Raw genomic sequence first — 27,823 nt, 5'->3', positions numbered from 1 at the left:
ATTTCAGCATTGGACAGCTCTCAGTTTTTCCTTACATTGCTTTGAAACCTACTTTCTTGTCATTTTGAGCCATTGCTTCTAATTATACTCTATGAAAGCCAAAACGAATAAAGCAAACCCCTTTTCCACATAGAAACTCTTAAAAATTTTCAAGGTATTGATTTCTAACATTTTCCCTAAGTCTGCTCTTTTTTTGATTCCTTCAAAATAAAGTATCATAAGATATGACTTCTGATTCTATCTTTATCCTAGTCATCCTCTTCTGATCCATTCAGACTTGTCAATGTACCTCCTAAAACATGGCACTCAAATTGAATTCAGTATTCAAAATATATTTTAACCAGAGTAAGGTACAACTGGATCATCACCTTCCCAATTCTAGATACTATAACTTGAATGGCACAGCCTAAAATAAAGTTAGCTTTTTGGGGCTGCAATGTCACCCTATTAACTCATATAGAATGGGTATTCCCTTCAATCACTCATATCTTTTTCATAAGTACAGTTATCTAGCCATATCTTCTGCATCCTATATGTTGGAACATAAGCTCCATGAGGGGAGGGACTATGTTCCACATTGAATTTAATTCCAAATTGTTGTCCATAATAAGAACTTTAATTCTTTTTTTAAAGCTAATTTTATGCCACAATTATCTTTTCTTTATATTATCTTAACAAACTTCTGTTGAATTTCTGTGACTGATTTTTCAAATCAATTCCAAAAATTTTTATATTCATGTCTATTATATTACATCTTTCATTTTTTGTAAGACTAGAGTGTTATTTTTTCTTCAGATTTGTTGGAAAGCTATTAAACAATGTGTTAGTAAATCTCACAGTTTTGTACCATCTACAAATATCATATTCATGCCATTGTACTTGCTTCCTAATTTTGCTAGAAATCTTGAAGGACAGGTTGGTTACTATTTACAATTACTATCACTCTCCATCTTTATATCCACATATTAGTCCTAGCATGATGGATCAAGTGATTCAAGTAGTTCTGATTTTTCATATTTTTCCTGCCCCCTTCCAACTCTGGCTCCCATAATAGTAATCAGGTCAACATGACAACTCCTTGAAATGACGTGAAAATCAATTTCCCCATAATTTTAATTATCATTCCTCCTGAATTCCCTATCAGAAAAAGTCTACACTAGCCACATTGCCTTATAAATGCTGTTTTCCCTATTAAAATACAGGCTACTTGAAAGCAGAAACTGTCTTCCTTTCTTTTATTTGTATCATGAGTGTGGTACATAGTATATGGAACCTAGTAAATACTTAATACTTTTTAATCTCCTTGTATTTTTAACTTTCAGTTCTTTGTGAACTATCCTGTACTATCAATTCAAGTTATACAACAGTACCAGAAGAATACGTTTGTTAAAAGTGAGCTTTTTTTTTTTTTTCAGAGAGGAGCTTAAGGTCCATTTTTTAAAAAGTTTCAATTTACTTCCTCTTCTTCCTCTTCCTCTTCCTCCACTTTCTTCCTTTCCTTCTCCTCTTCCCTCTGTTTCTTCTTCTCATCCTTCTCTTTCTTTTCCTCCTCCTCCTCCTCCTCCTCCTCCTCCTCCTCCTCTTCCTCCTCGTCCTCCTCTTCTTCTTCTTCTTCTTCTTCTTCTGATAGAATGATCTAAAAACTGATAGATTGTAAATCCTTAAGAAGCCAGGTCAATTAATCAACCATTATTCCAGACTGATGAAGAACATTGAACATTTCATTCCAGAATGGTAATAAAATAATATAAAGAATAAGTATTGCATTTTTGAATATCAGCAAGCTTCTTCCTTTTCTTCTTCTTTCTCTCTCTTCATCTATTTATATTTATATACAAATATAGATAGATATACAAATGTAGATAGGTAATTAGATAGCTAGCTAGCTAGCTACATGGATAGAATCTCATCCTGAGATTACCACCACAGAAGAAAAGGGAATCATTTGCAATCTCAAAATGAAGAGAAAGTTTTAAAAAAAGTCAGTAGAAATAAAAGTAGAACATAGGGAAAATAAAATTTTTCCTAGCTCATTCTCTTCTATGCTCACAATAAAATGATATGGATATTACATATATTATTATTTCATCTTTCAGATAACTAAAGGCTCAGAATACTCAAATGACTTGACAGCACTGGTTTTGGGCTAGAAAATTATTAAGCATATATTAAATATGAAAGAAATTAGGTTAAGACTAATAACTCACATATTATACCAAAATAAACTCCAATTGGACATGTAAACCATTTATAAAAGGTCACATCATAAACAAATTGAAGAATTAAGGGAGAATTATCTATCAGATCTATTGGTATGAAAAGTGTTCATGAGCAAATAAGGGATAGATAAGATCAGAGAAGATATTTGATTACATACATTTCCTATACAGTTTTAAAGAGATACAATTAACTGGGGACAAAACCTCTGCAGCAAGTTATTATGATAAATATTCTATCAAATTTCTGAGATACATGAGGAACTATTTCAAATTTATAATGTTAACAATGCCTTAGTTGATAAATGGTCTGAGATAAATGATAAATTGATAAATGTTGTCTATAGCCATATGGGAGAGGAAAGGTTCCAGTCACTAATAATTTTTTAAAATGCAAATTAGAGAAATTCTTAAGTTCTATCTTAAATATATCCAATTTGCAAAAAACAAACAAACAAACAAAAAACACTCATAAAAGAAAATGACAAATGTCCGAAAGACTTCAGGAAATAACACATATCGATTTCCTGCTGATGGGGATGTGAAAACATCCAATCATTCTGGGGAAAAAAATATAATTTATGCACAAAGTGTTTTTGAAAAGGTCATGCTTGTGTTTCTATTGGGGTTATATCCCAAAAAGATCTTAAAGAAGGGAAAGGGACCCACATGTGCAAAAATGTTTCTGGTAGCCCTTTTTATAGTGTCAAGAAACTGGGAACTGAGTGGATGTTCATCAGTTGGAGAATGGCATATGAATGTTATGGAATATTATTGTTCTATAAAAATAATAAACAGGATGATTTCAGAAAGATCTGGAATGATTTCCATGAACTGATGCTAAGTGAAATGAGAAGAACCAGGAGATCATTGTACACAGCAACAGCAATATTACACGATGATCAATTCTGATGAATGTGGCTCTTTCTAACAATGAGATGATTCAGACCAGTTCCAATGGTCTTGTGATCAAAAGAGTCATCTAAACCCAAAGAGAGGACCATGGGAACTGAGTGTGATTCACAACATAGCATTCTCTCTCTTTTTGTTGTTGTTTGCTTGCATTTTATTTTCTTCATCACATTCTCTTTGGGTTTGCTTTAATTTTTCTTGTACAGAAAGATAATTCTATAAATATGTATGCATATATTGGATTTAACATATATTTTAACCATGTTTAACATTTATTAGACTATTTGCCATTTAGGGGAGAAGAGTAGGAGAAGGGGGAGAACTGGAACACAAGATTTTGCAAGGGCTAATGTTATAGAATTATCTATGCATATGCTTTGAAAAATAAAAAGCTTTAATAAAAAAAAAGAAAAAATGTCCTGCTCTTTGACCCAGGTATAAAGAATGCTAGACTCAACTCTCAAAGATATCAAAGAAAAAAGAAAGATCTTGTATGCAAAAATATTTATAATATCCCTTTGTAGTAACCCCCCCAAAATTCCTGAAAATTAAAGGAGATGCCAGTCATTTTGAAAAGGGCTAAATAATTTTGTTATACAAATGTAATAATATGAAAAAAAGCAATGAAAATGCAAAAAAATGTGTAAGTAAATGAGTTAAGAAAAAATTTAAAAAGATGGTTACAAAGAGACATGGAAAGACTTGTGCGAACTGCAGTCATGCAATCATGTGAGCAATATCAGAAGAATATTTGCTTTAACATTAATATTATAAAACTGATAGATTTTAAATACTTAAGAACCCAGGCCAATGAAATAATCAACCATATTCCAAACTGATGAAGAGCACTGCACATCTCATGGCAGAGAGGTGATGGAATGATATATAGAATAAGAAATGCATTTTCAAAATCAGTAAGATAGAAATTAATATAATATAGTATTCCTCCCTCCTTCCCCTTCTCTTTCCCCCTTTCTCTCCCCTCCTTTCTTTCTCTCTCTCTCTCTCTCTCTTTCTCTCTCTCTCTCCCCCTTTCTTCTTCTACACACAATAGAGCATAACCACAGCATCCAGAACATGGATAATTGACTATCATGTGGGGGGGAGGTACCCATCAGCCAGTGCAGTCCTTCTGACAGCCAGATGTCAGAATTCCATCACTTGCTATCTTATCTGAAGGCTGATATTTACTAAGTGGTCATATGAGTACTTTCATCTCTGGATCAGGATGGGGAACACGCACTTAGGAGGTTAAGCAAATTGCCCAACATCAGTCCAGGGAGAGTCAACGATAATCTCCAGAGCAGCATTTATATCTACTGAGTTTCCAATCTGTTGCTTAGCTTGCTTAATTCTTTACTGAGAAGACAGGACTCCCAACTCTGCTAGTCTTTATATTGTTTTATCATCAACTGTTTCTGAGCGGCAACTCAGCAAACTCAAGTCACATTAAGTCACCATGGGTTTTAGTCCATTAAAGCCATAGTACTCCATTAAGTAAGTTTGATATGGTGAGAAAATGGAAAGGAAACTGGAGTCCAGATTTCTGATTTCAAATGCCAATCTACTGCTTATTAATCTGTGTAATCTTAAGTAAGACCCTTAATGTCTCTGAGAATCAATAATGTTAGTTTTATTACTACCTGCCTTGTTCCAAGAACTATGCTAAGCATTTTATAAATATTGTCTCGATAGATCCTCATAAGAACTTTATTATTATCCTTATTTTTTATGTAATGAAACTGAGGCAAAAGTGGGTTATACAAGGTGACACAGTAAGAATTTGAACTCATGTTTTCCTGACTCCCAGTTACTGGCCACCTAACTGCTTCATTTTTCTTGTTTGCAAAATTTGAGTGGGTTAGAGTAATTTAATATGGACTAAGTTTCCTACTACTCCATATGTAGCAACCTGTGATTAATTAAATCTGTGATTTTATTGACTGAATTTTGAAATAAGTGTTTTGGTTCAATAAATTCACTTTTAGGGCAATTAGATGGTGCAGTGGATAGACCAGCTGGTCTGGAGTCAAGAAGACCTGAATTCAAATCTTACTAGTTATATGGCTCTGGGGCAAGTCACTAAACCCTGTTTGGTTCAGTTTCCACAACTATAAAATGAATTGAAGAAGGAAATGACAACTATCATTATCCTTGTAAAGAAAATTCCAAATGGAAATACAAAGAGTCAAATAGGACTAAACAACAACATATTCTCCCTGTCCTTGCATATGTGAGCCAACCTAAAATGGTATATAAAGAATGAACCTTGAAAGACCTGAGTTGAAGAACTAACCCTGATACTTATTACTGACCCTTTTAGTCATTCCAAGTAACTGTCTAAAAATTGAATGAAGATAAAACTTTCTTGAATGAAAATAAATTTGAATGAAGATAATTTTGATGGCCCTATTCTATTTAACCAGTATTTACTCAGGTCATTATGACTTAATGGGTATCAGCATTTGTAAGTGGAAATAAAATTAAGTTAAGGACCACTGATGATCCTAATAAACTGGTTAATCATGCCTGGTGTTTTGTCTAAGTGACTTGTAGCGCACAGTTGTTAACCTGCATTGTTGAAGTTTCCACATGGGGAGTTGCTTACATTCATGAAATGACAGGTCTAGACTATTTCCTTTCTAGTTTCCCCACTTCAAAAAATCAATATCTGTGCAACTTCTCAATGACTTTGTGCTTCATTTCACAACCTAGAAACATATGTTACTTTGGTACAAAGCTGAAAGCAGTTTAGGCTACTGAAAATGTAGCTGGTCTGTTTGTTATGCACAGACGTATCGGGTACATGTGAAAATGAATCATTTCATTCATTCAGTCTATCTGTGCAAAATGTCTTCAGAAATGCTGGATGTGATGGATGAATGCATGGATACATTCATACCTACCATTTTTAGGTAAATATTTATATAAAATTTCTACTTGGCTTGACTTTCTTACTACTACACATATTTGAGTAAACTTTTAAAAACCTAAAGATTTACTTTGTAAACATATACCCATACATATCAGTGCTGTGGAAACATTTATCTCTAGGCACTTTTCTGCGCTGAAATACCCAAGCCATCCTTTTTATCCGTGTCCACACTGACAGAAAAATCATTTTTTTCAAAATCCAGTCTAGAGGGGTCAACCTACTTCCTATGGCATTAAAAATACTTTCATTACACTCATAGCTAATTAAAAGGCCCAAAGATGAATTTGTTTTCTTGTTAATAAAGTGGTATGTAGTATGGGTTGTGGAAAAAAAGAACAGTTGATGACAGAGAGATCTGAGTTCATATTCTGACACTAGCACAGAAAAAAAAACTATGTGATCATGAACAAGTTACTTGAAACTTCTCAGTGCCCCACACCACTCTCCAAAATTCTAAATCTAAATGGGGATATTCTCTCAACTAATAAAATCAAAATTCAATCCCCAAACAAACAGGGTCAAAAGTCTAAAAAATGAGAGGAACCTAAGGGTTCTAGGGATCCAGCCTCTGTCCTTATTTTCCAGATGAGAAACCGATTACAAATAGAAGTGAGATATATGCCCGAGTCATCCATCCAGATAAAAAGCAGAACTAAAGTTTAAACCAGAGTCTTTGAAACAAGAGGAAGCACTTTCCCCACTATATTACACAGCAGGTTCTTTAGCTGGGGTTCAATCACTCTTATCAAAATGAATTTAATATTACGAGAATGGCATTTTAATAGAAGTTGATTTTTTTTGTAATTCTCTGCCTTTTATATTATGCATTTAAAAGCATGATGGGAGGCTGGAAGTCGTCCAATTGCCCAAGGAGTACAGAACACAAACAGGTTAAGAGCCTTGGCTTTGTCAGCTCTTGCTGAATAATATTTGGGCAGCCAGTTCTGTGATAGAACTGCCATGGAGGAATTCCCTTCTAGCCAGCCAGATCAGCCCCGAATTTGAATGAGTGATACTCGCAAGGCTTCATCCTGTTTGCACAGTATTTTACGGGCATTATCTCAGCGGGAGCACAAGGAAAGGCTCGTGCGTTCACATGGAGGTTGTTTTGGTTTGGTTTGGGGGGGGGATACAGAGTTATTGCCCTCGCTGTATCATCTTGGGAAAATCTCTAAAGGGCTGTTCTTCAAAATAAAGGGAGGAGAGTTGACTCCCAGTGTCTCTTCGACTCCTCCAAGGCACCCATGAGATGCAATGGAGACCCCGCTGCCCCCAGCGGCCGGATGGACCCACGCCGCCCCTCCCTACCCGGCTCCGCTCCATCCATGAGATCCTTCCTCCTTTCTGCTCCTACGCGATCGAGGGACTGGACCAGATCCACGCAGCTTTGAACACTCCCAAGGAATCCCCGATCCCGGCGCGGCCCGCCCCAGCTCCTCCAGCTCTGGCAGCACCAGGCATCCCGGGAGGCGCCCCGAGCCACACTCTCCTCCCCGCCTCCACCCCTATGCCCAGGATTATTTTGACCGCTCCAGGTTCCATCTCCAGAGAAGCTGGCCCTCCCCATCTCTGGAGCAGTGACTGAGGCTGGGTTGGAAGGACGGGACAGCAGCGCGCCACCTGGAGGCGTCCTGGGAGCGCTGCAAAGCAGCTGGGAAAGCGGGGGTGGGGGTGCGGTGCCGGTTGGGTCCAGGAGTAGACGAGGGTTCCGGACCGGCTCCCCCTGGACCACCGGAGTCAGCAGCAATCTTTCCCTGTACTGCATGGCTCGCCCTCATCTCGGCAGCCTGAGGATGCGCTACACTCTGATTTCGGATGCCTCCGCCATGCCCTCCAGATCCTGGAGAACAAAAATCTCGCCTTTGGGATGCACAGCACACCCACAGATGGTAAGTGAACAGGCAGCAGGCTGCTATATACTCAAGAGTTTTGAGTCAGAGAACCTGGGTTCAAATAATACCAAAGTCACTTAGTTGTGATGGGATGTTATACGAATCAGGTTAACTTTAGTGAGCTTTTTTCTCCCGGTCTGGAAAAATGATGTTGTTAAACTAGATCAGGGGTTCTTGACCTGTGGGTATCTTTTTTTTGGAAGGCTAATGAAGCCTGTGGTTCCATTTGGCAGGGTATGAAGCCTAGAATCTCTTCTCAGAGTCCGTTTTGTTTTTTTAATTAATAAAGTAAAACACACAAGAATGCAGAAGAAAACACAGATTGGGAAAATTAGAGATTTGTTTGTCCTCATTAAAATTCTCAGACCGTCTGTAAGCTACGGTGGATTCCAACTGAAGATCCCCCTTGAACAAAAGATGTGCGCTGTCCTTCCCAACTCTAAATCTGATTCATGGTTAATCTTCAAGAAAGATACACAGGGAGTCTTTATCTCCCTTTGGGTTGAGATTCCTTGAAGCTTTCTTTAAAAAAATAAAATAAAATAAGGAATTCAACAAGGAAAAGATTTCAGGCTCCTTAACTACCACAGTCGTTGGTAATGCATGTAAAATATGTCCTTCAAGTCTCAAACATGACATCCTTACATCAGCAGGAGTAACAATACATACAAGGTTAATGTGTACTGCAGTGTCTTAAGTATTGAAAACATATAGTTACTGGCAGATGTGTGCCTGGCACATAGTAAGCATTTTATGTACTTGTTAATGTTTTAATACCTAGCATTCATAAAGTAGATTAAACTTTTAGAGATGATTGGGGGAAGAAAGGTACTAAAGATAGTATTCATTCCCATTTTATAGATAAACTGAGACTTGGAGAGATTAATTGACTTGATAGAATGTGCAAGTGACAGAAACAAGATCTGAATATAGGACATAATGACTGAAGGGCTAGTTTTCTGACTCCAAAAACTAAGTGACTTTCTCTTAAAGTTGAAAAAATGTGCATATTCAATATGGATGCTTAATGAGTTGGTTGATTGAATAGAGTATCTGAAGTATTATTTACTGCACTATGCATTTTACAGTATGATGATCTGCGGTTTTAATTAGTGTTATTATGTTTGTATGTTGAGTACATAACATAGTAAATGAGGTTTCTCCTTTCACCTCACTCCTCTTCTGTTAAATCAGCATATCCCCAGCTTGAGGGTCACCTCCATCATGAACCCATTTATTCCTAATGGCACCACCTATTACTGATCACTCCCTCCTGTCATTAATGTGCATTACTTTGCATTGTATCTGCCCACATGCTGTATCTCCTCCAATAAAATATAAACAGCTTGAGAATGGCTGTTTTCTTTTCCTCTTGTCACAAAGTTCTGGATTCAAATCCTGTTTCTGTCACTTGCAGAGCTTTGTGCTCATGACCAAGTCAATTTTTAAAGGAACTTTCAAGTTCTTAGTGCCTTGCACATACATCATTGGCACTTCATAAATGTTTGTTAAATTTAATTGAGCTGTCTTACAAAATAAAGCTTTAATACTTGACTTTTGAATTAGATAATCTTATGTTATGGTCTATTCATTTGTTCAGTCATTTTGCAAACTGTTATAAATAGCTGAAATTGATACAGCATTTAGAGATACACAAAGCACTTGTCTTGCCTTACATCCAAAGCAATACATTGACTACATGGTCAGTCCATTTCTGCAATCTTATTTGGCCCAGAGCTTGGTTCTGTACTGTATGGGTGCCTCTTTAGGAAATGAAAACTCTTAATAGCTTCAAGTTCAAATCAGTATTTCAAGAATCTCTGGCAGCATAAAACATTGCAGGCATGTATTTCATCAATATTTCCCCTGAATTGTTTGCATTTACAACACCACAGATGTTGTCTCAAGATAAATGCATTAAGCATGCTCAAATGCAAAGGAAAGTGGGTTTGTTTGGGTTTGTGCCGTTCTGTTTTAATATATAGAGAGAGCAGGTGGCATTTGGTTTGGAAATGTCAGCCTTTAATGGCATCATTTTGTAAGTCTGAGGAGATGTCCTGCAAATTAATGGGGTTTCAGAATAATTGTGAGCCATCAAATGGAATAGTTATATTATTTGGCTTGTAGAGTCACTGATCTTTTGAAATATAATGACTGTAATTGATTGCCTGTTGACAGATTGATACAAATATCCTCATTTGGGGCATCTCAAAGAGATCTGCAATTAACAATGGTATTTAATAACACTTCTGTTCTATGGGTTCAATACAGAATTCTGGGATGAGATAAGGAAAAAAAATAAATTAGCAATCGAGAGACTCACTGGAACTTAATAGTTCTAGCACAGTATCTTTCCAGCTGTAAACTTATGGGATTCTGCAATCCTCAAATGCTTATCAAGTATTGGGTCACTCAACAAACATTTATTGAGCAGTTACTAAAGGCAACCCATTCTACTGGGCTTCTACAATGAAATACATGGCCATAGTACTATCGTAAATATTGTGAAAAACATCTCAAACAAATGTGTTTGTCCCCTTGCCCTCTGAATACTTGATATCAAAGGTAGCAAGGAGAAAGAGCCATAAAATTTGAAATTGGAAGGAATCTTAGATATTATCTAATTGAAGCTTCTAATTTTAGCATGAAAAACTGAGTGAGGTAAGTTAACTGGGATAGAGTCAAACAGGTATTAACTGTTTGAAGTTAGAAGTTAGAAAAATTCCAGGGTTTTGTTTTATTTTGCTTTTTCAAGAACTGAAACTAGAAATTTAGGGGCCCAGGGAAAATAGACACACATGAGAGGAATTAAGAAATTCAGTCTTTCCATATGAAATCAACTTTATAATTGAAAATGTGCAACTAATAAAAAATATAGAGAAAAGGAGGTGACTGGTAGAATTAATTACTCTAATTCTTAACATTTTGTGTATGTGTATATTGGACCTTTTTGACATTCTGTTGAAATCTATGGACCTCTTCTTAGAATCATGTTCTTAAATATACAAAACACACATTATTATAAAAGAAACAAATTATATTAAAGTGTAATATATCAAGATACAGTTAGGAAAAAATAACCAAGTTCATAAACTCCCAAATAGACACACACACACACACACACACACACACACCCCTGAAAACCAAGCAAGAGAAAAAGGAAGTGACTTAAAAATCCTTGTCTCAGTTGTGAAGAATGTTAAGTCAGATATATGGATTTATTCTTCTGAAAAATCCAGTACCCATCAATGAGGGTACATTTGCCTTCAGATGCCAATATGAGAAAAGAAAATCAATTTAAATACTCAAGAGGCAGAGTTACAGATACAATAAATCATTAACCACTAGTTATTTAATGGTACAGGAGTATTGGAAGAAAATTTAAATAAAAAGAGACACTGAAAAGAAGTCATATATTCTTAAGAGCCATTGCCCAATAGATAAATTGTAAAATGATATGAGCAAGCAGTTTTCAAGGGGAAAACAAATCCAAGTTATCAATGATAATATGAAAAATTATCTAAATTGCCAACAATTAGAGAAATGTAAGTTTAAGAGATTTTGAATTTGGGTAAATTAAAGAAATGCATCCTTCAGATTGACAAAGATAGCAAAAGAGAGAAAAGTAAAATGTTGGAGGGGCTATGGGGAAAAAAAACACTTTGATGCATTTTTGGTTTCATTGTGACTCAGCCAAGTCATTCTAGAAAATAATTTGGAACTATACCCAATAAGTTTCTAAACTGTGGATATTCTTTTAACTAGCTATCACACTATTATGCTAATGTCACAAAAAATGCCAGGAAAAAGGGGAAAAGACATATATATGCTCATTTGCTGTAGACAAAACATAAGTGGATACCTAAAGTATACGATACAGGCCTTGGCAAGCAAGGTAATTGTTCTAGAATTGTGGGTGATTGAAGTGGTTTCCTGGAACCCAATGGAATAACTTTTCAGTGAAGTAGGCAGAGTCTAGGATCTGTGGATATGTAGGTGGCCATAGTTATTTTAAATTAAATCTTAATTATCAGCTTAGAAGTTTGGGATAATATCTTACATGAACAAAAACGAATGTTTTTTAAGTAACATTAGATAAATCAGGTCTCCACATCAAGATCTTATGCAATTCACTTTAAGTTTACTGACTTTATTATTGGTTTGTAATGTCACTCAGTCAAGTTATTGTTGAATTGTTTCAGACTCTTTGTGACCCCATTTGAGGTTTTCTTGGCAAAGATACTGGAGTGGCTTTCCATTTCCTTCTTCAACTCATTTGATAGATAAAGAAAATAGGGTTAAATGGCTTGCCTAGGATCACACTACTAGTAATTGTCTGAAGCCAGATTTGAACTCAGGAAGAAGAGTTTATCTGACTCAAAGACAGGTACTCTATCCACTGTTCGGGCATGCTGCCCTGGTTATTCAAGCAGCATTTATTAAATACCCACCTACTGTGTGCCAGATACTTTACAAAGAAAGGGAGGAAATAACCTCTATTTTCAAAGACTTTACAATCTAATGGGGAAGAGCATATGCAAAGAAGTATGTATGAAATATATATTTTTATGGATAAATTGGGAACAGTCTTAAAGGGAAGACACTGAGATTAAGAGGATTGAGAAAGGTTTCTTGCAGAAGATGGGACTTTAGCTGAGATCTGAAGGAAGTCACAGAAACTTTGGGCAGGGACTCGGGAAAGGAAACCATTCCAGACATGGCAGCCAACTGGGAAAACTTCTGAGACAGAAGCAGTGTCATGTTGGACAAAGAGCCCTGAGGCCGTGGACTCTGGTTCACCGAATACAAGGAAGGAAGAAAAGTGGAAGGCAGAGAGGCTTATGAAGAGTATGAAAGTCTTTGAAAGCCAAATAGAGGATTTTAGATTTGATCTAATCAATGGAGGCAATAAGGAGCCAGTTAAGTTTCTTGAAAAGTGATGGGGTGACCTAGACAGAGCTGTGCTTTAGGAAAATAGTAAAATCCACATTTATATCCTTCCCCCTAAAAAACAAAACAAAACACAAACCTAAACTTTGGACCCTTGTTGAACAAGATCTTCATCAATAAAGAAGCATCAATTATCTAAGGACATAGTTTAAACATAAAGTGCTTCTAATCCATTTAAAATTGTTCAGGCTTAATCCTCTCCACCCCAACCCACACTCTCCCACTCCCTCACCCCCCATCTTTCCCACCATAGTATGGCACAAATGTTCCTCAAGTAGTAAGTGCAAATGAATCAAAATACAATTCTATAAATACAAATGCTTCATTCAGGAGTCACTTTTAATTTTTTAAACATTCTGTATTATGTACATAACCATACCTGTAATTTATATGGATAATCAATGTATATGTTTAGATCCTTTCAAATGGTATTCATTAGGATTGGGGTCATCAATATTTGATATGAAATAGCTCCATTGACCATAGCCATATTTTAGGACATTCCCTTCTTTATAATATGGAAAGGAGCTTGAAATAATAACTAACATACAAGACCTGACTTCAGAAAGGCCTGAATTTGAATCCTGCCAAGTACACTTGCTAAGGTGTGAGTTCTTGGACAAGTCAACTTCCTTCTTTAGTCTGAATCTACTTGTCTGTGAAATAGTGACAATAACAGAACCTACCTTTCAGGACTGTTTGAAGAAAGAGATGAGATAATGTAGGCAAAACCTTGGCAAACTTTAAAGTGCTCTCTAAAGGTCAGCTATTATTAACATGCTACCTTCTCCTGTTGTTCCCTAGTGGCTACCAGGCTGTGTAAGCATCTGCCCACAGACAAGGCAGAGTGGCTCTCCTGACCAAATACTTTTTTATTGTCGTTGTTGCTCTCGTTCTTGGAGGACAACAAAAAGGAGAAACACAAAAAGAAAAAGAAAAAAATAAATTTCAAGAGAATAGGTCAAAGATCTTGAGTCTTCCTGTATTTTTTGAGGATTAATCTAATATTTTTTTAGTGTCACAGGACACGTGAGTATGTGTTTTTTCTTTCTTTCTTTCCTTCTTTTTCTCACAGCTGCCTACAGATAATATGGTGTACCCAAGAGTGATTAGTCTCAGATTGTACAACCACCTGCGAGAGGCTAGGGGAGGGTCTAAGTGATTCATCTCCCCACCCCTCCTCCTCTGTAGCTTCCTTTCTACAAACAATTGGCTTGAAATGTTAGACTATGGCAACCTTTCCCCTCTGCTAAAAGATCTGGCTTCCAGCCTTTGTCGGTGAAACCGAAGGCAAATGTTCCTTCCATTTGCCTTATTATCCTGTGTAAATAACATCTGAAGATTCCCTGAGCCTAGAAAAAGAAAAGGTTTGTGTTTCATGTCAGGACTGAAATACTGTATTTAAAAAAAAAAAAAGGCTCTCTACATAATAATTCTTCTTTCACCAATTTCTAGGTCACTGTCACATTTATTGATAGTCTAAATATTCTTCAAAGAAGGAGAAATCATTTGGGGAAACCTAGGACTCAGTTTCTTCCAATCTAGGACTCAGGATCTTCCTCTGTAAAAAAGGGGGTTCAGCCAGATGGCCCCTAATGTCCCTTCCAGCTCCACGTCTCAGAACCTCAGAGCCTAAATTAGCCATTTTAAGTTTCCAGCTTAACCAAAAATATGCAGACTGATAAAGCCAGCAATCTCACGTTGAATTTAGGACCTCCAAAAAAAAAACCCCAAAAACCGGGGAGGGGGGAGCGGGGGAGAGAACCCTTCGGATTTCTTTGTGACTCCGGGTCCCCTTGTGACTCCCGGTCCCCAACTCTCCTTCCCCCAAGAAAAGCAGCACGCACACTGAACCTGTTGTGTCTTTCCAGAATCTTGCATGTAACAGCCCAACAATGGTGATCCTTTGTATCTCATGCTCACAGCATTAGGATGCTGTGCATTACATCGAGTCAGAGACGGAAGCAATGTCTCTCCGCAAGCCTGTCAAAGGTTTCCAAATATAGATTAAAAGTCCAGCATTGTCTTTTTTTTTTTTAAAGAGGCAAAGGAGAGTTCTTTTAAAAGCTTTTTAAAAAATAAGGTCGTGTTCCCTTCCCATCTACAATTATAATAACCACTCCAAAACTCCCCCCTGTCTGGTACAATTTATTGCAGGCTCTTGGCGAAGGAATGGTTCGAGATAGATTGTTACCGGGACTACATTTTCCTATTCAGTTGGAGAGTTTAGTGAAAGACTTCTTTCCTTTCCCCCCAATATTCCCCTGTGAAAAGGGGTTGTTTAAAAAGAAGAAGAAGAAGGAAGGAAGGAAACGTTAGTTTACACTGCAGATTGGACAGTGCCTTGAAAGGACTGCATTCGTGTGACTGCAGAGAAGGGCCACTATCTACTCCAACGAGGATGGGATGCTGGAAGGAGACTATCCAAAGATGCTATACTTGTTAACACGACTGCCCCTATTTCATTACTTTGTCACCATCCTGGCACGCATCTCTTTTCTTGGTCGCCCCCTACAGACACACTCACACGCGTCCGCCCGCGCGCGCGCGCGCACACACACACACACACACACACACACACACACACACACACTTCAGTTTACTCCCTTCTCTTAGGCAATGATAAATAGATGAATTGCAAATGTGTGCGTTTTCCAAGCTGTCCCTCGTTTGTCACGAAGGTGGGAGACAGGTTGCTCGTCACTTAGAGAAGTCCTGGATAGGAGGATGCGGGGGAGGGGAGGAGAGGGGAGACACCCACCCGTTCGCCCCTCTCTGCTGAGCCGAGGAATCCTGGACAAGCCGGGGCTGTAATTTTCCAAACAGACGCTCTCTTACCTCAGCATCGCAATTAAAGGAAAGTTAAAAATGCGTCTCTTAGGGGTTCCCACTGATGCGGAAACCCCTGGCTGGTTTTGAAACTGAGTTGCGCTTTGTGGATAGACCCCGGAGAAAGACTGGGGGAGGGAGGGAGGGAGAGAGAGAGAGAGAGAGAGAGAGAGAGAGAGAGAGAGTCTGAGCAGAGCGCGCCAGCCAGAGCCCCAAGCCCACTTCCTCCCGCACCAGGGGATCTGGCGGCGATGTGTGAGCGGACTGCAGCCGCAGCAGCAGCGATAGCGGCAGCAGCAGTGGCGGCATTTTTCCCTAGCCAGCGGGGGAGGGCCCGAGGCTGGGGGGCATTTTGGCTCCGGCTGCGGGTGCTGGGATGATCAAGGGGCAGCTCAGAGCTGTGGCTATCTCATTCCCCGGTTTGAGGGGGAAAAGGGAACCCAGACTATTGATGGGTTGGGATTCCTCGGATCCAGTTCGGCGTGGCCCCGGATGCCCCGATCTTCAGCCGGATAGTCAAGGCGCAGAGGCCGGTAAGTAACGCCCGATCCCATTGCTGTTATTTCCGGGCGAGTGAAAGTGGCGCTCTGGGCAGAACGGCGGCTAAAAGACCCGGCCCCCGTCCTCTTAGGCTGTCCCCTCCGCCAGGACTCTACCGCTTTGCCCTTCTCTGGTCCGCAGGAGCTCTGGACCAGGAAGGGGGCAGGGCGGCAGGTTCCCACCGTCAGAGGGCTCCCCTCCCGGACCAGGGCTCCGCTTGCATTTGCCCTAAATCCTGGAACCCAATGGCGCGGATCTAACCATATGGCCATCTTTTTTCGAGCCCTCCCCCCACCCCTTCCCTTTTCTGTGCCTCTTCCCCGTCTGGTTAAAGCTGGCATAAATAGTTGGATCTGGTCCACCCTCCACCCCGCCCGCCGCCTCTCCTCCCCGCCCACCACCCACCTCCCCTTCACTCCTTACACCATCCACCCACCCTGAGGGAGCAGGGTAAAAAGATGCCCTGGGAGCGAAGGAAGCTGTCCCACCTTCAACCGAACTGAAGGAGGCACCGAGCTGGGATCGCCCTATGAGTGACATCCTTTCCAGAAGAGGGGTGAGGGGCGAGGCGAAGGAAGAAAGCACGGAATGCAGCAGGACCCAGACAGCGGTGGGCTCCCGGGGATCGAACACTCCGTGCCCTCACTATCCCACAGGACGTCGTTGGAAAATTAAACTAATGCTGTCCTTGGAAACTTCCTTCTGAGAGCGACCAAGGAAGGAACCCCGAAGCCGACGCGCCGAGTTCCCAAGCACGGGGGTCTCCGAAGTAGCTGTGCTTGGCGCTCCCCCCACCCTCCATCGCTATGCAGCGACCATTCCTCCCTTCATCTTATCTACGGGACTGGAAGGTGGAAACACTTAAAAGGATTACAAGCGTGGTCTGGTGACATCTCTGAAAGTTGCTGGCTGGGGAAGAGAGAGCAAGAGAACGAGGAGATGGCGTTATGGATACAATTCATCTTAAGGAGTTTGCAGCTCGCCTAGCCAAGCCACTCTGAGCTAACTCAACATGGATAGGTATTGATTGAGCTCTTTTTCTACTTTGCTTAATTGAAATCAATAACTTAACCTCGGTGTATTTTAGTGCAGGCGTGTCTACTGTATTTATGTAGCCATGGATGTGCTGTCCATTTTTAAATGATTCTGGCATTTTAGATTCGCTGCTCGAACGGTAGACTGGATGTCTAGCAGGAGAATGAAAGGGGCTAGGAGACGGCTGAATGTGTGTCGATCCCCTAGTAATTAGAGCAAATTATATGCTACACCAATAAATAGGCCAGGTGAAAAAATCTGAGGCTTCCCCCTCTTTCCCTCCCCCCACCTCCTTTGGCCTGTATATGTTACTCTTAGAATTAAAAGAAAAAACAAAAGCGCACTGATTTTAGCTTCCGATACTTTCCCATTCTGAGCACCAATTCGTTTTGCCTGGATGTTAGAGGATTAGGGAGGGGTTTGCAAGAGACTTCGGAAAAATGCATGATGCAGCGTTTAAATTATTCTGATGATCATTTTCTGGGGGAGAACTCTTGCAGCTTGCATAGTGACACATTCACTCAGCTCCGGCGAGATCTCTTGGAATTAAAGAGTAGGGGTGATGCTATTGACTGCCTTCCTGGAGCCTGGTAGAGTTGGGGAGAAAGGACTCCTTGTCCTGCTCTTTGATAAGCAAATGATGGCTGGTGCTTCAGTGGACGGGTCTGATGCCTGGGGACTCCTTGGGGTCCTTCTAACTTTTAGGACCCCTTTCCCCAAGGCAGCTCCCTAGAAACCGTGGACGGGAAGGAGGAGGAAAAGGTAGAAATCGAGTTAAGTGTTTAGCTGGTGTCCACTAGCTTTAAGGAGGGGTAGTTCGAGAGAAAATAACTCCCAGTTCCAGCGAGGGTCATTGACAATCACTGCGTTGTTGTAGCAGAGGATGAAATTTCAGTTACCCCATATTCCTCCAACAGATAGTGGGTTCTAAGGAGATACTGGAAATATTCTCTTGGCACAGCGTGGTGGTGGGGAAAGAGGAGAGGGGTGGGGGGAGGGGAGCTGAGGGAAAGAAGGGGACTGGATTGTTCATAAGCGAGAAGGGGAACTCTGGTGTGTGTGTGTGTGTGTGTGTGCGTGTGTGTGTGTGTGTGTGTGTGTGTGTGCAGGATGCTAAGCTGGTTTACCTTGAATATAAAGGAACCGGAGCGGATCTAACATATAAGAGGGAAAATCGAACCCATTTATGGCATAGAATGTGAGACGATCTTTAGCAGCGTCTACATTGCCTAATTGACTGCAGTTTCCCATCAGAGCTCCTGGGAATTGGGGTGGGAGTGTGCATGCATTTTTAACGCATGTTTTCGTGCATGGGGGAACTGAATAGCCGGAGGGAAGGAGTGCATTGTTGATCGGGGGTACCTGGGTGTTTGAAGCTCGCAAGTTTCAAAATGGACAATCAAGGGGGACGTTTTTCTTGGCCATTTCCTCGCCACACTTGATGGAAAATCCCTCTGCTAACTTTGGGTCCTGGGGAAACGGAGAGGGAGCCCGATGCTGGGGCCACAAGGTCTCCCCCAAGTAGATCTCTGACCACGCAAAGCCAGAGGACGCCGGCCAGCTGGGGATCTCTTCTAAGCAGTCCCTTTTTTTCTATCCATCACTTTCCCCACCTTCTCTGATCTCTCAACAAAGCTGCATTACCTTGTTGCGGGGCTTTCCTGTCAAAGGGGCTGAGGAAAGAGCTTTAAAAAGGAGGGAAAAAAATCCTCTTGGAGACCGATGGGAAGATTGGAATTGCCTGCTGGTCCTAGCCTGCCGGGTGTGCAGCACCCTCTCTCACGCCTACTGGGCCCCCCTTCCCCCATCTCTTTCTCCCTTTAGAAGAGTGGGAGGGAAGGTAGTGGCAGCAGAAGCAAAGGGGTTAAGGTCCTCCTCCCTGCCTCGCGCTTTTCCCGGTGGAAGAATGCGAAATGCCCTGCTGTTACCCGAGTGATCCGGGTCTCTTCCCGGTGATTTGCTTGGCCTCCCTCCCTTTGAAAGCAGCTCGCCAACACGAGGCTGTTGAATCCCGGGGAGGAAGAAGAAGGCTTCGGCTGCGGCAGCAACAAAAGGACTCCTGGTGCAAAGGGACTGAAGGGGAATGCTGGCTCCCGCTGGAGCCCTCCAGACCCCCCCCAGGGGACGGGCAGGGCTTGGGCTCCCGGGCACAATCCAGAGGGACTTCCTGGCCCCGGCACCCGGGGCTCTTTTCGGTCAGTACTCGGAGAGGGAAGCGTCTGTCAGGCCGAGGTATCGGGGAGGTAGGTGTAGGAACACGCAGGCAGTCTTACTGTCCCAACGATCTGAAGCAGCGGAGCCTAGCTGGACTTGGGAGTCACTGTCTGGCCACTTATTCTTGACTGGAGAGTTCAAGGCCAGCCCTCTTTCTCCAACCCTGACATTGACCTCCCCTCCCCCTCTCCCCCTCGCTCGAAATGATTTTCACTGGTTTCTACTTCTTTGCTTTTCTTGCTTAGCTAAACCTGGACCGCTTTCCCACCCACCCACCCTCATTCCCACCCCCACCCCGCGAAGACACATGCGGGCGCGGGCGCGCGCGGGCGCGCACACACACGAGAAAAATGTGCAGTCAGGGCTTCCCAGTGCGCGCTCCCGAACCCATGCTAAGCGCGTACCCCCCTTCATTTGTTCCTTTTCTCGGAGCTCATTTTCATGACGTGGAGAAGCCTGATCCAGGGCAACAACACATATCAAAAAAAAAAAAAAAAAAAAAAAAAAAACAAGCGCTCGAGAGAAGCCCGAGATCCTCTACTGTGATTGAGCCTTCCCTCCCTCCCTCCCTCCTCCCCCCACCCCCCTGGATGTGCTGCTGGTGCCCAGAGAAAGCAGCAGCAGCAGCAGCAACAGCGGAGCCGGGTGCCTGCAGCAGCAGCCCCCTTCTTCAGCCTCCATTGAGTGTGCCAAGCGGCAGCTCTGCATCCTAAAGAAGCCCCATTGAGAAGCCCATCGCATTCACAGCACGTCTTGGTCTTAGGGTTTTTTTTTTCTCCCCCCATTTTTTGGTCCCCCTTTTGCTTCAGCCTTGAGAAGGAAGGGAAGAAAAACGGGAGAGAAACGAGAGAGAGAGAGAGAGAGAGAGCATCTTTAAACTCCAAGGTTTTTTGGTTTTTCAGATGTGCTAAAAAAAAAAAAAAAAAATCCTTCCAAACAGGTAAGTCAAATACTTCTGTTTTGTTTTGTTTTGCCTAAATTGTAGAAACCTCAGTAGAGAGAAAAAATTACGATTTGATCCTAGATGATAAAGACAGAAAATATTAAGTAGATTTCCTTATTTTGCAAAGGAAACGGAGAGAACTGATTGATGCTGCAATAGATTCTCCTCTTTCTCCTCTTCTCCTGTAAATGTGTTGGAAGTGGTTATTTGCACGAAGTGTGCTTCTCTTTCTCATGGACCCACCTTTCCTTGCAGCTGTGTGCATTTTCTAATGCAAGTTGAATCTAAAAATGTATGTTTTCTTATTTTCCTTATAAATTCATCTCTCCATCCCTTAGAAGGCAAATTGACAAAATAGCCCCTTTATGTATTGTGTGTGAGGAAGATAGATATGCTAAAAATCATCTTTATATTATTATATCTCTTGTTTGAAAGAAAAAGGCCATCAATTTCAGATGGCTAATTCAGTGCCTTGGGAAGGACAATCAAATAAACTGCATTATTATAATTTATTCATGTAGGCATTCCTTTACATTATATGATATCTAGGGAAGGAAAAGCAGGGCCATGTGGGAATGAACAGTGTATTAGCACAAACCCTTGCAATTTTCTTTCTTTTTGGGGGGGAGAGGGGGGCAGAGAATAGCTTTCTTTTGAAATGTATACTGTGTGATGGCCCATTTATCCTCAGGTAAGCGCCAAGGTTTTCTTATTCTTTTTACTCTCTACCCATCTCTCAAAGATCCCTCCTTCTCTCCTCTCACTTTACCCCCCTTTCTGAGTTTTTCACAGGATCTTTTAATTTATCTCAGGGCAAAGATACCATAATCCAAGCTGGGATCTTTGAGCCATTCAATGCACATATACTCCTCTATTCAATAGACTTTAGCTGTCACTCTCCTTGAACCTGCCAATTCCACGGACATGTGCTCTGGAAAGACTAATTATTGCTAAAGACTTCAACCAAACAAAGATGTGAACAGTGTTTGTTTAATTAACACCTGCATACTCTCCATAGGTGTTTTTTGGGGTGGTGGGTGAGAGGTGGGGGATGGAGGAACTTTGTGTGGTTCATCATCTTATCAAGTATGCTGTAATATTTTCTCAAGAAAGTCTCTTAAGTCTTCCAGGCATATCAATCTATCTTATATATTCCTGTCAAAGAAATAGAATGATATGCTCTCAGATCATTTCATTGCACCATCTAGCATAATGACTGGGGGGGGGGGGTTGTGTGTGTGTGTATTTGTATGAATGTATGTGTATCTATGTAGACCTACATTTCAGTGAACTCTATTTTTATTTGGACTTCTCATAGGAGCTACTGATCTTTCCTACTTCCCAGGGCAGGAAGGTGATAGGTATGGGAGGTGGGGGTGGGGAGAAAATTTTGAGTACTTAATGTATTTTGATATTATGGATTCTGAATCTGCATCAAAGTGAGCAGTTTGATTCTCATATTTGTCTGCTCGAAGGGGACACAAGAAAACTATTTGGTGATAAGCCATTTGCTAAATGTGACATAGGCTGAGGCAAAGGGTAACTCATGATGAAACATTTCAGTATCTCTCAAATCCAAAATATAGGGCATTCTGGAAACACTGAACCTGGCTCGTGTTTGAACATCGGTTAACCATGGCTGAACTTTCCATAAGACTCATAAAAAGCCCCACATGTAGGAGTTTATTTTAAAATAGTGCATTATGACTAAATGCTAAAAAAAAATCCATATTTTTATTTCTCTTGCAGTTTGATCAACACTGAGTGATGAAACCTCCCATGGCTGAAACTCTCCAGAAAGGAAGGATGCTGTGGATAATTCTTTTAAGCACAATTGCCCTAGGATGGACTACACCCATTCCCTTGATAGAGGACTCAGAGGAAATAGATGAACCATGCTTTGATCCATGTTACTGTGAAGTGAAAGAAAGTATTTTCCACATCCATTGTGACAGTAAAGGATTTACAAATATCAGTCAAATTACCGAGTTTTGGTCCCGACCTTTTAAACTCTATCTGCAGAGGAATTCCATGAGGAAATTGTACACGAACAGTTTTGTTCATTTAAACAATGCTGTATCTATTAACCTTGGGAACAATGCTTTGCAGGACATTCAGACTGGGGCCTTCAGTGGCCTCAAGATTTTAAAGAGGCTGTATCTACATGAGAACAAACTGGACATCTTCAGAAATGATACTTTCCTGGGTTTGGAAAGTCTAGAATATCTGCAGGCAGACTACAATGTCATTAAACGGATTGAGAGTGGGGCCTTTCGGAACCTGAGCAAATTGAGGGTCCTGATCTTGAACGATAACCTCATCCCCATGCTTCCTACCAATTTATTTAAGGCTGTCTCTTTGACTCATTTGGACCTCAGGGGAAATCGGTTAAAGGTCCTTTCCTATCGAGGAATGTTGGACCATATCGGTAGGAGCTTGATGGAGATCCAGCTAGAGGAAAACCCCTGGAATTGTACCTGTGAGATTGTGCAATTAAAGAGTTGGCTTGAACGAATACCATACACAGCCCTGGTTGGAGATATCACATGCGAGACCCCCTTCCACTTTCATGGTAAGGACCTGAGGGAAATCAAGAAGACCGAACTCTGTCCCTTGCTGTCTGATTCCGAGGTGGAAGCTAGTTTGGGAATCCCCCAGTTGTCATCCAGCAAGGAGAATGCATGGCCTACTAAACCCTCCTCCATGTTGTCCTCGGTCCATTTCACCGCATCTTCTGTCGAATACAAGCCTTCCAACAAACAGCCCAAACCCACCAAGCAACCTCGGACACCTAAGCCACCTCCAACATCCAGGGGCCTGTACCCCGGGCCAAACCAACCCCCTATTGCTGCTTATCAGACCAGACCCCCGATTCCCATCATCTGCCCTACCGGATGTATCTGCAGCTTGCATATTAATGACCTGGGCCTGACAGTGAACTGCAAAGAGCGAGGGTTCAATAACATCTCTGAACTTCTTCCGAGGCCTCTGAATGCCAAGAAACTGTATCTAAGCAGTAACCTGATTCAGAAGATCTACCGCTCCGATTTTTGGAACTTCTCCTCTTTGGACCTCTTGCACCTGGGGAACAACCGAATCTCTTACGTCCAGGACGGGGCCTTCATCAACCTGCCCAACCTGAAGAGCCTCTTCCTGAACGGAAACGACATCGAGCGGCTAACTCCGGGCATGTTCCGAGGCCTCCAGAGCTTGCACTATCTGTACTTCGAGTTCAACGTCATTCGGGAGATCCAGCCGGCGGCCTTCAGCCTCATGCCCAACCTGAAACTGTTGTTTCTCAACAACAACCTGCTGAGGACGCTGCCCACCGACGCCTTCGCCGGCACCTCCTTGGCCCGGCTTAACCTGCGCAAGAACTACTTCCTCTACCTTCCCGTGGCCGGCGTCCTAGAGCACCTGAACGCCATCGTGCAGATCGACCTCAACGAGAACCCCTGGGACTGCACCTGTGACTTGGTGCCCCTCAAGCAGTGGATCGAGACCATCAGCTCGGTGAGCGTGGTGGGAGACGTGCTCTGCGGGAGTCCGGAGAACCTCACCCACCGCGACGTGCGCTCCGTGGAGCTGGAAACGCTGTGCCCGGAGATGGTGCACCTGGCGCCCGCCGGGGCCTCGCCCGCCGTGCCCGGAGAGGTCCACTCCGCCGGGAGTCCCACCGGCGCCTCGCCCTACGAGTTTGCCCCCCCGGGCGGTGCCGTGCCCCTCTCCGTGCTGATTCTCAGTCTGCTGGTCCTCTTCTTCTCGGCCGTCTTCATCGCGGCTGGGCTCTTCGCCTTCGTGCTAAGGAGGCGTCGGAAGAAGCTGCCGTTCCGCAAACGCCAGGAGGGGGTGGACCTGACCGGGATACAGATGCAGTGCCACCGCCTTTTTGAGGACGGCGGAGGGGGCGGCGGCGGCGGGGGCGGCGGCGGCGGCGGGGGCGGCGGGGGCGGCGGGGGGCGGCCCAGCCACCCCTCCCCGGAAAAAGCGCCGCCCGTGGGTCACGTCTACGACTACATCCCCCACCCGGTGACCCAAATGTGTAACAACCCCATTTACAAGCCCCGGGAGGAGGAGGAGGCCTCCGCCGTGGTGGCGGGCCCGGAGGCTGGGGGTCCCGAGAGGGGGGGTTCGGGGACGCAAGCCCCGGGGATGGGGGAGCTCCTGGGCGGAGAGCAATTCCCGGAGGCAGCCAAGGAGAATACCAGTAACTACCGGACCTTGCTGGAGAAGGAGAAGGAGTGGGCCCTGGCAGTGTCCAGCTCCCAACTCAACACCATAGTGACCATGAATCACCCTCACCCCCACCCCCATCCCCACCCCCACCACCCGGCTGGAAGTGGGGTGGCGGCGGTCGTGGGAGGCACCGGGGGGGACTTGGCTGGGTTTCGGCACCACGAAAAGAATGGAGGGGTGGTGCTTTTTCCCCCAGGGGGAGGCTGTGGGCCCGGCAGCATTCTGCTTGATCGCGAGAGACCCCAGCCGCCCCCCTGTACGGTGGGCTTCGTGGACTGTCTCTATGGTACAGTGCCCAAGTTAAAGGAGCTGCACGTACATCCTCCTGGCATGCAATATCCAGACTTACAGCAGGACGCCAGACTCAAAGAAACCCTTCTGTTCTCGGCTGGAAAGGGCTTCACAGACCCCCAAACCCAAAAAAGCGAATACCTCGAGTTAAGGGCCAAACTCCAAACCAAGCCGGATTACCTCGAAGTCCTGGAGAAGACAACCTATAGGTTCTAACGGAAAGAATAATAATAATATAATAATAATAATAAAATTTAAAAGGTTTAGCGCTTTTTTTTTCAAAAGGAAAAGAAAAAAAAAGAAATATATCCTTTCCCCGATTTCCGCCCGGTTCTAATGAGTCAGTCCTTTTTTTTTTTTTTTTTTTTTTCTTCCTCAGACCCTTGCCCCGTCCCCAACAAAACAAAATCCGCATGATAACTAGAGAATACAGATGTATGCTCTTCTCCTCCCAGATGTGTTTTGGAGGACGGGCCATACTCAGATCATTAATCAATGAAGTGCCTTCGCAGACTTTTGCCAGCAAATGTTATCAATCATTATTTTTTTATACTGAAACTTGAGACTTTTGACTGTGCCATGTTAAAGGTATATTATCTGGGATCTTTGTATTGATCCTAATTAAGTAAAATTCTATGTGCTTTTTTTTTTTAAGTAACTTTTTTTTTTCTTTTGGTTTGTGGGAAAGGGAAAGAAAAAAAAAAAATAAGGTTGGCCTTCGGGGCTTTCTCTCTTGCCCATCATGGCGCAGATTTCTGTACATGTATTAACAATGCAGTTTGCTGCATGCGGAGGGGGAGGGAGGGGGCGGGTCTTGCTCGAATGTTCTCACTCTCTTGTCTCTTTTACATACGCACAGCTCTAAATTCGCCCCACCCCCACCCCCACCCCCACCCTTTCCCCATTCCCTCCCTCCCAGTCTCTCTGCCGCCTTGTCTCCGCGGGCGCGACCCCGCGCGTAGAGCCGCGCGCACGCACGTAGATACACGCACACACAAGCATTCACTCTTTACACCTATACCTTTCCCACCAAAGCGTTCGGAGTTTCTTTACCCAGCCCCCACTTCAGCTCTGTCCCTTTGATCTCTCCCTTCCCCTCTTCTTCCTCCCCTCCCCCTCCATCGGGAATCCCAATCCCATCCTAGGCCGAATCCCCCAGAACCTAAGAAGCCCACCCATGGCGCGCTTGGGATAAGCAACTTCTTTGTGACTTCATCCTGATGCCAAGATTTTTTGGAGAACATCCGCACTTTCTTATATACATAATATATAAATAGATATATATAGATATATATATATAAAATATAAAAAGCAACTGGGAATATATATATATATAATATAAATATATCACTAACAGCTTTGTAGGAAGCACTTTTAATGTTTTTCTCACACACAAAGGTTCAGAAACAAATGTGCATATATTTATTCTGTACTTCAGTGACTATCAAATTGTAAAGGTAATGTTTAATCATTGTATAGTGATGATGCGTCTGGTATAGCTTTCCTAATAAAAAAAAAAGTTTTGAAAAAAGTAGACATATGTAGAGAATACAAAGCTTGACCCTGCAACCCCCAGCTAGGCCGTTCTGTCCCTGTTTCCCTTTTTGAGTTCAGGTCTTCTTCCTCACCCTTCCCCCAGAATTTTGGATTATGAGGTTTTTAAGTGCTGTGATGGTTCAGTTCTGGTCAACTTTTCTCCCTCCCCTCTTCCACCCCCTTTGAAACGTAAAGAGGAAGGAAGGAAGGAACGTAGATAGTAAGAAAGAAAGGTAGAAGGGAAGATAAGGAAGGTAGAAGGGAAGAAAAGGTAGGAAAGAAGGAAGGAAGATAGAGAGTAAGAAAGGAAGGTAGAAGGGAAGATAAGGAAGGTAGAAGGGAAGAAGAAGGAAGGAAGGTAGATAGTAAGAAAGAAAGGTAGAAGGGAAGATAAGGAAGGTAGAAGGGAAGAAAAGGTAGGAAAGAAGGAAGGAAGATAGAGAGTAAGGAAGGAAGGTAGATAGTAAGAAAGAAAGGTAGAAGGGAAGATAAGGAAGGTAGAAGGGAAGAAAAGGTAGAAAGGAAGGAAGGAAGATAGAGAGTAAGAAAGGAAGGTAGAAGGGAAGATAAGGAAGGTAGAAGGGAAGAAGGAAGGAAGGATGGAAGGAAGGAAGAAAGGAAGGAAGGAAGGAAGGAAGGAAGGAAGGAAGGAAGGAAGGAAGGAAGGAAGGAAGGAAGGAAGGAAGGAAGGAAGGAAGGAAGGAAGGAAGGAAGGAAGGAAGGAAAGAAATCGACAACCACAAAGGTTTACTATTTGCTATCCTTTCTCCCAGCACTGTAGCAATATCAGACTTTGCAACTATGTTGCCCAGATCAGTCTGGCCCAAGTTGGCTTCCTAAATGGGAAGGAAAGGCAGGAAACAAGCAAAGAATAAAAGAATATTTTGTCAGTTGCAGGGCTCTTAGTTGGATTAGCCCTGCGGAAGACTGTGGAGGGGTCTGTCACTGAGGGAAAGCGGGCTGTAGCAATATAGTGTTTTCAACTTGCATCGGGCACTTGCTGGGTTGCATTTTATCTTTTAAAATTTCCTCCCTCTCAGGAAAACTACCAGGAAGCCTGTCTGTTATCTGGGAAAGTCTCCCCGCCTTGACATTTGTTTTTTCTCATCTTCCTGCCTCCCACTTTCTGCAAAAGTCGTGCTTGAATTTAGAGTATATATATATATGATCCCTCACCCTTTCCCCTCCCTTCCTTAGGAATCATTAAAATCATGTTGGAGAAAGAAAATGGACTTGCCGATAACCCCAGCTGTAGCCCACTGATGTGTGAGTGAAACCAAAGATAATAGGATTT

General features: G+C 42.5%; 1 protein-coding gene across 4 annotated transcripts; it reads left to right on the top strand.

Moving 5' to 3' along the window:
* Window positions 1-7,660: 7,660 nt before the first annotated feature.
* SLITRK3 (SLIT and NTRK like family member 3) lies at window positions 7,661-26,808 on the top strand. Of its 4 annotated transcripts, none has more exons than XM_031957618.1 (2): window positions 7,661-7,952; window positions 22,216-26,808. In XM_031957618.1, exon 2 carries the CDS (start codon window positions 22,234-22,236, stop codon window positions 25,207-25,209), a length of 2,976 nt encoding a protein of 991 aa, XP_031813478.1. In that variant the 5' UTR covers window positions 7,661-7,952; window positions 22,216-22,233; the 3' UTR covers window positions 25,210-26,808. The 4 variants fall into 4 exon arrangements, with proteins under 4 accessions (XP_031813478.1, XP_031813477.1, XP_031813476.1 ...); XM_031957617.1 differs by lacking the exon at window positions 7,661-7,952 and adding an exon at window positions 16,074-16,267; XM_031957616.1 differs by lacking the exon at window positions 7,661-7,952 and adding an exon at window positions 16,292-17,294.
* Window positions 26,809-27,823: the final 1,015 nt, after the last annotated feature.

The sequence above is a fragment of the Sarcophilus harrisii genome, chromosome 3 (assembly GCF_902635505.1).
Source record: "Sarcophilus harrisii chromosome 3, mSarHar1.11, whole genome shotgun sequence".
In the NCBI taxonomy this organism is placed as follows: domain Eukaryota; kingdom Metazoa; phylum Chordata; class Mammalia; order Dasyuromorphia; family Dasyuridae; genus Sarcophilus; species Sarcophilus harrisii.
Note: the sequence above shows the minus strand (reverse complement) of the source record. Positions and strands in the feature narration are given on the sequence as shown.

What these genes read in the sequence shown, in the direction of transcription:
- SLITRK3 (XM_031957618.1), top strand. Translation starts at nt 22,234, where the DNA reads ATGAAACCTCCCATGGCTGAAACTCTCCAGAAAGGAAGGATGCTGTGG.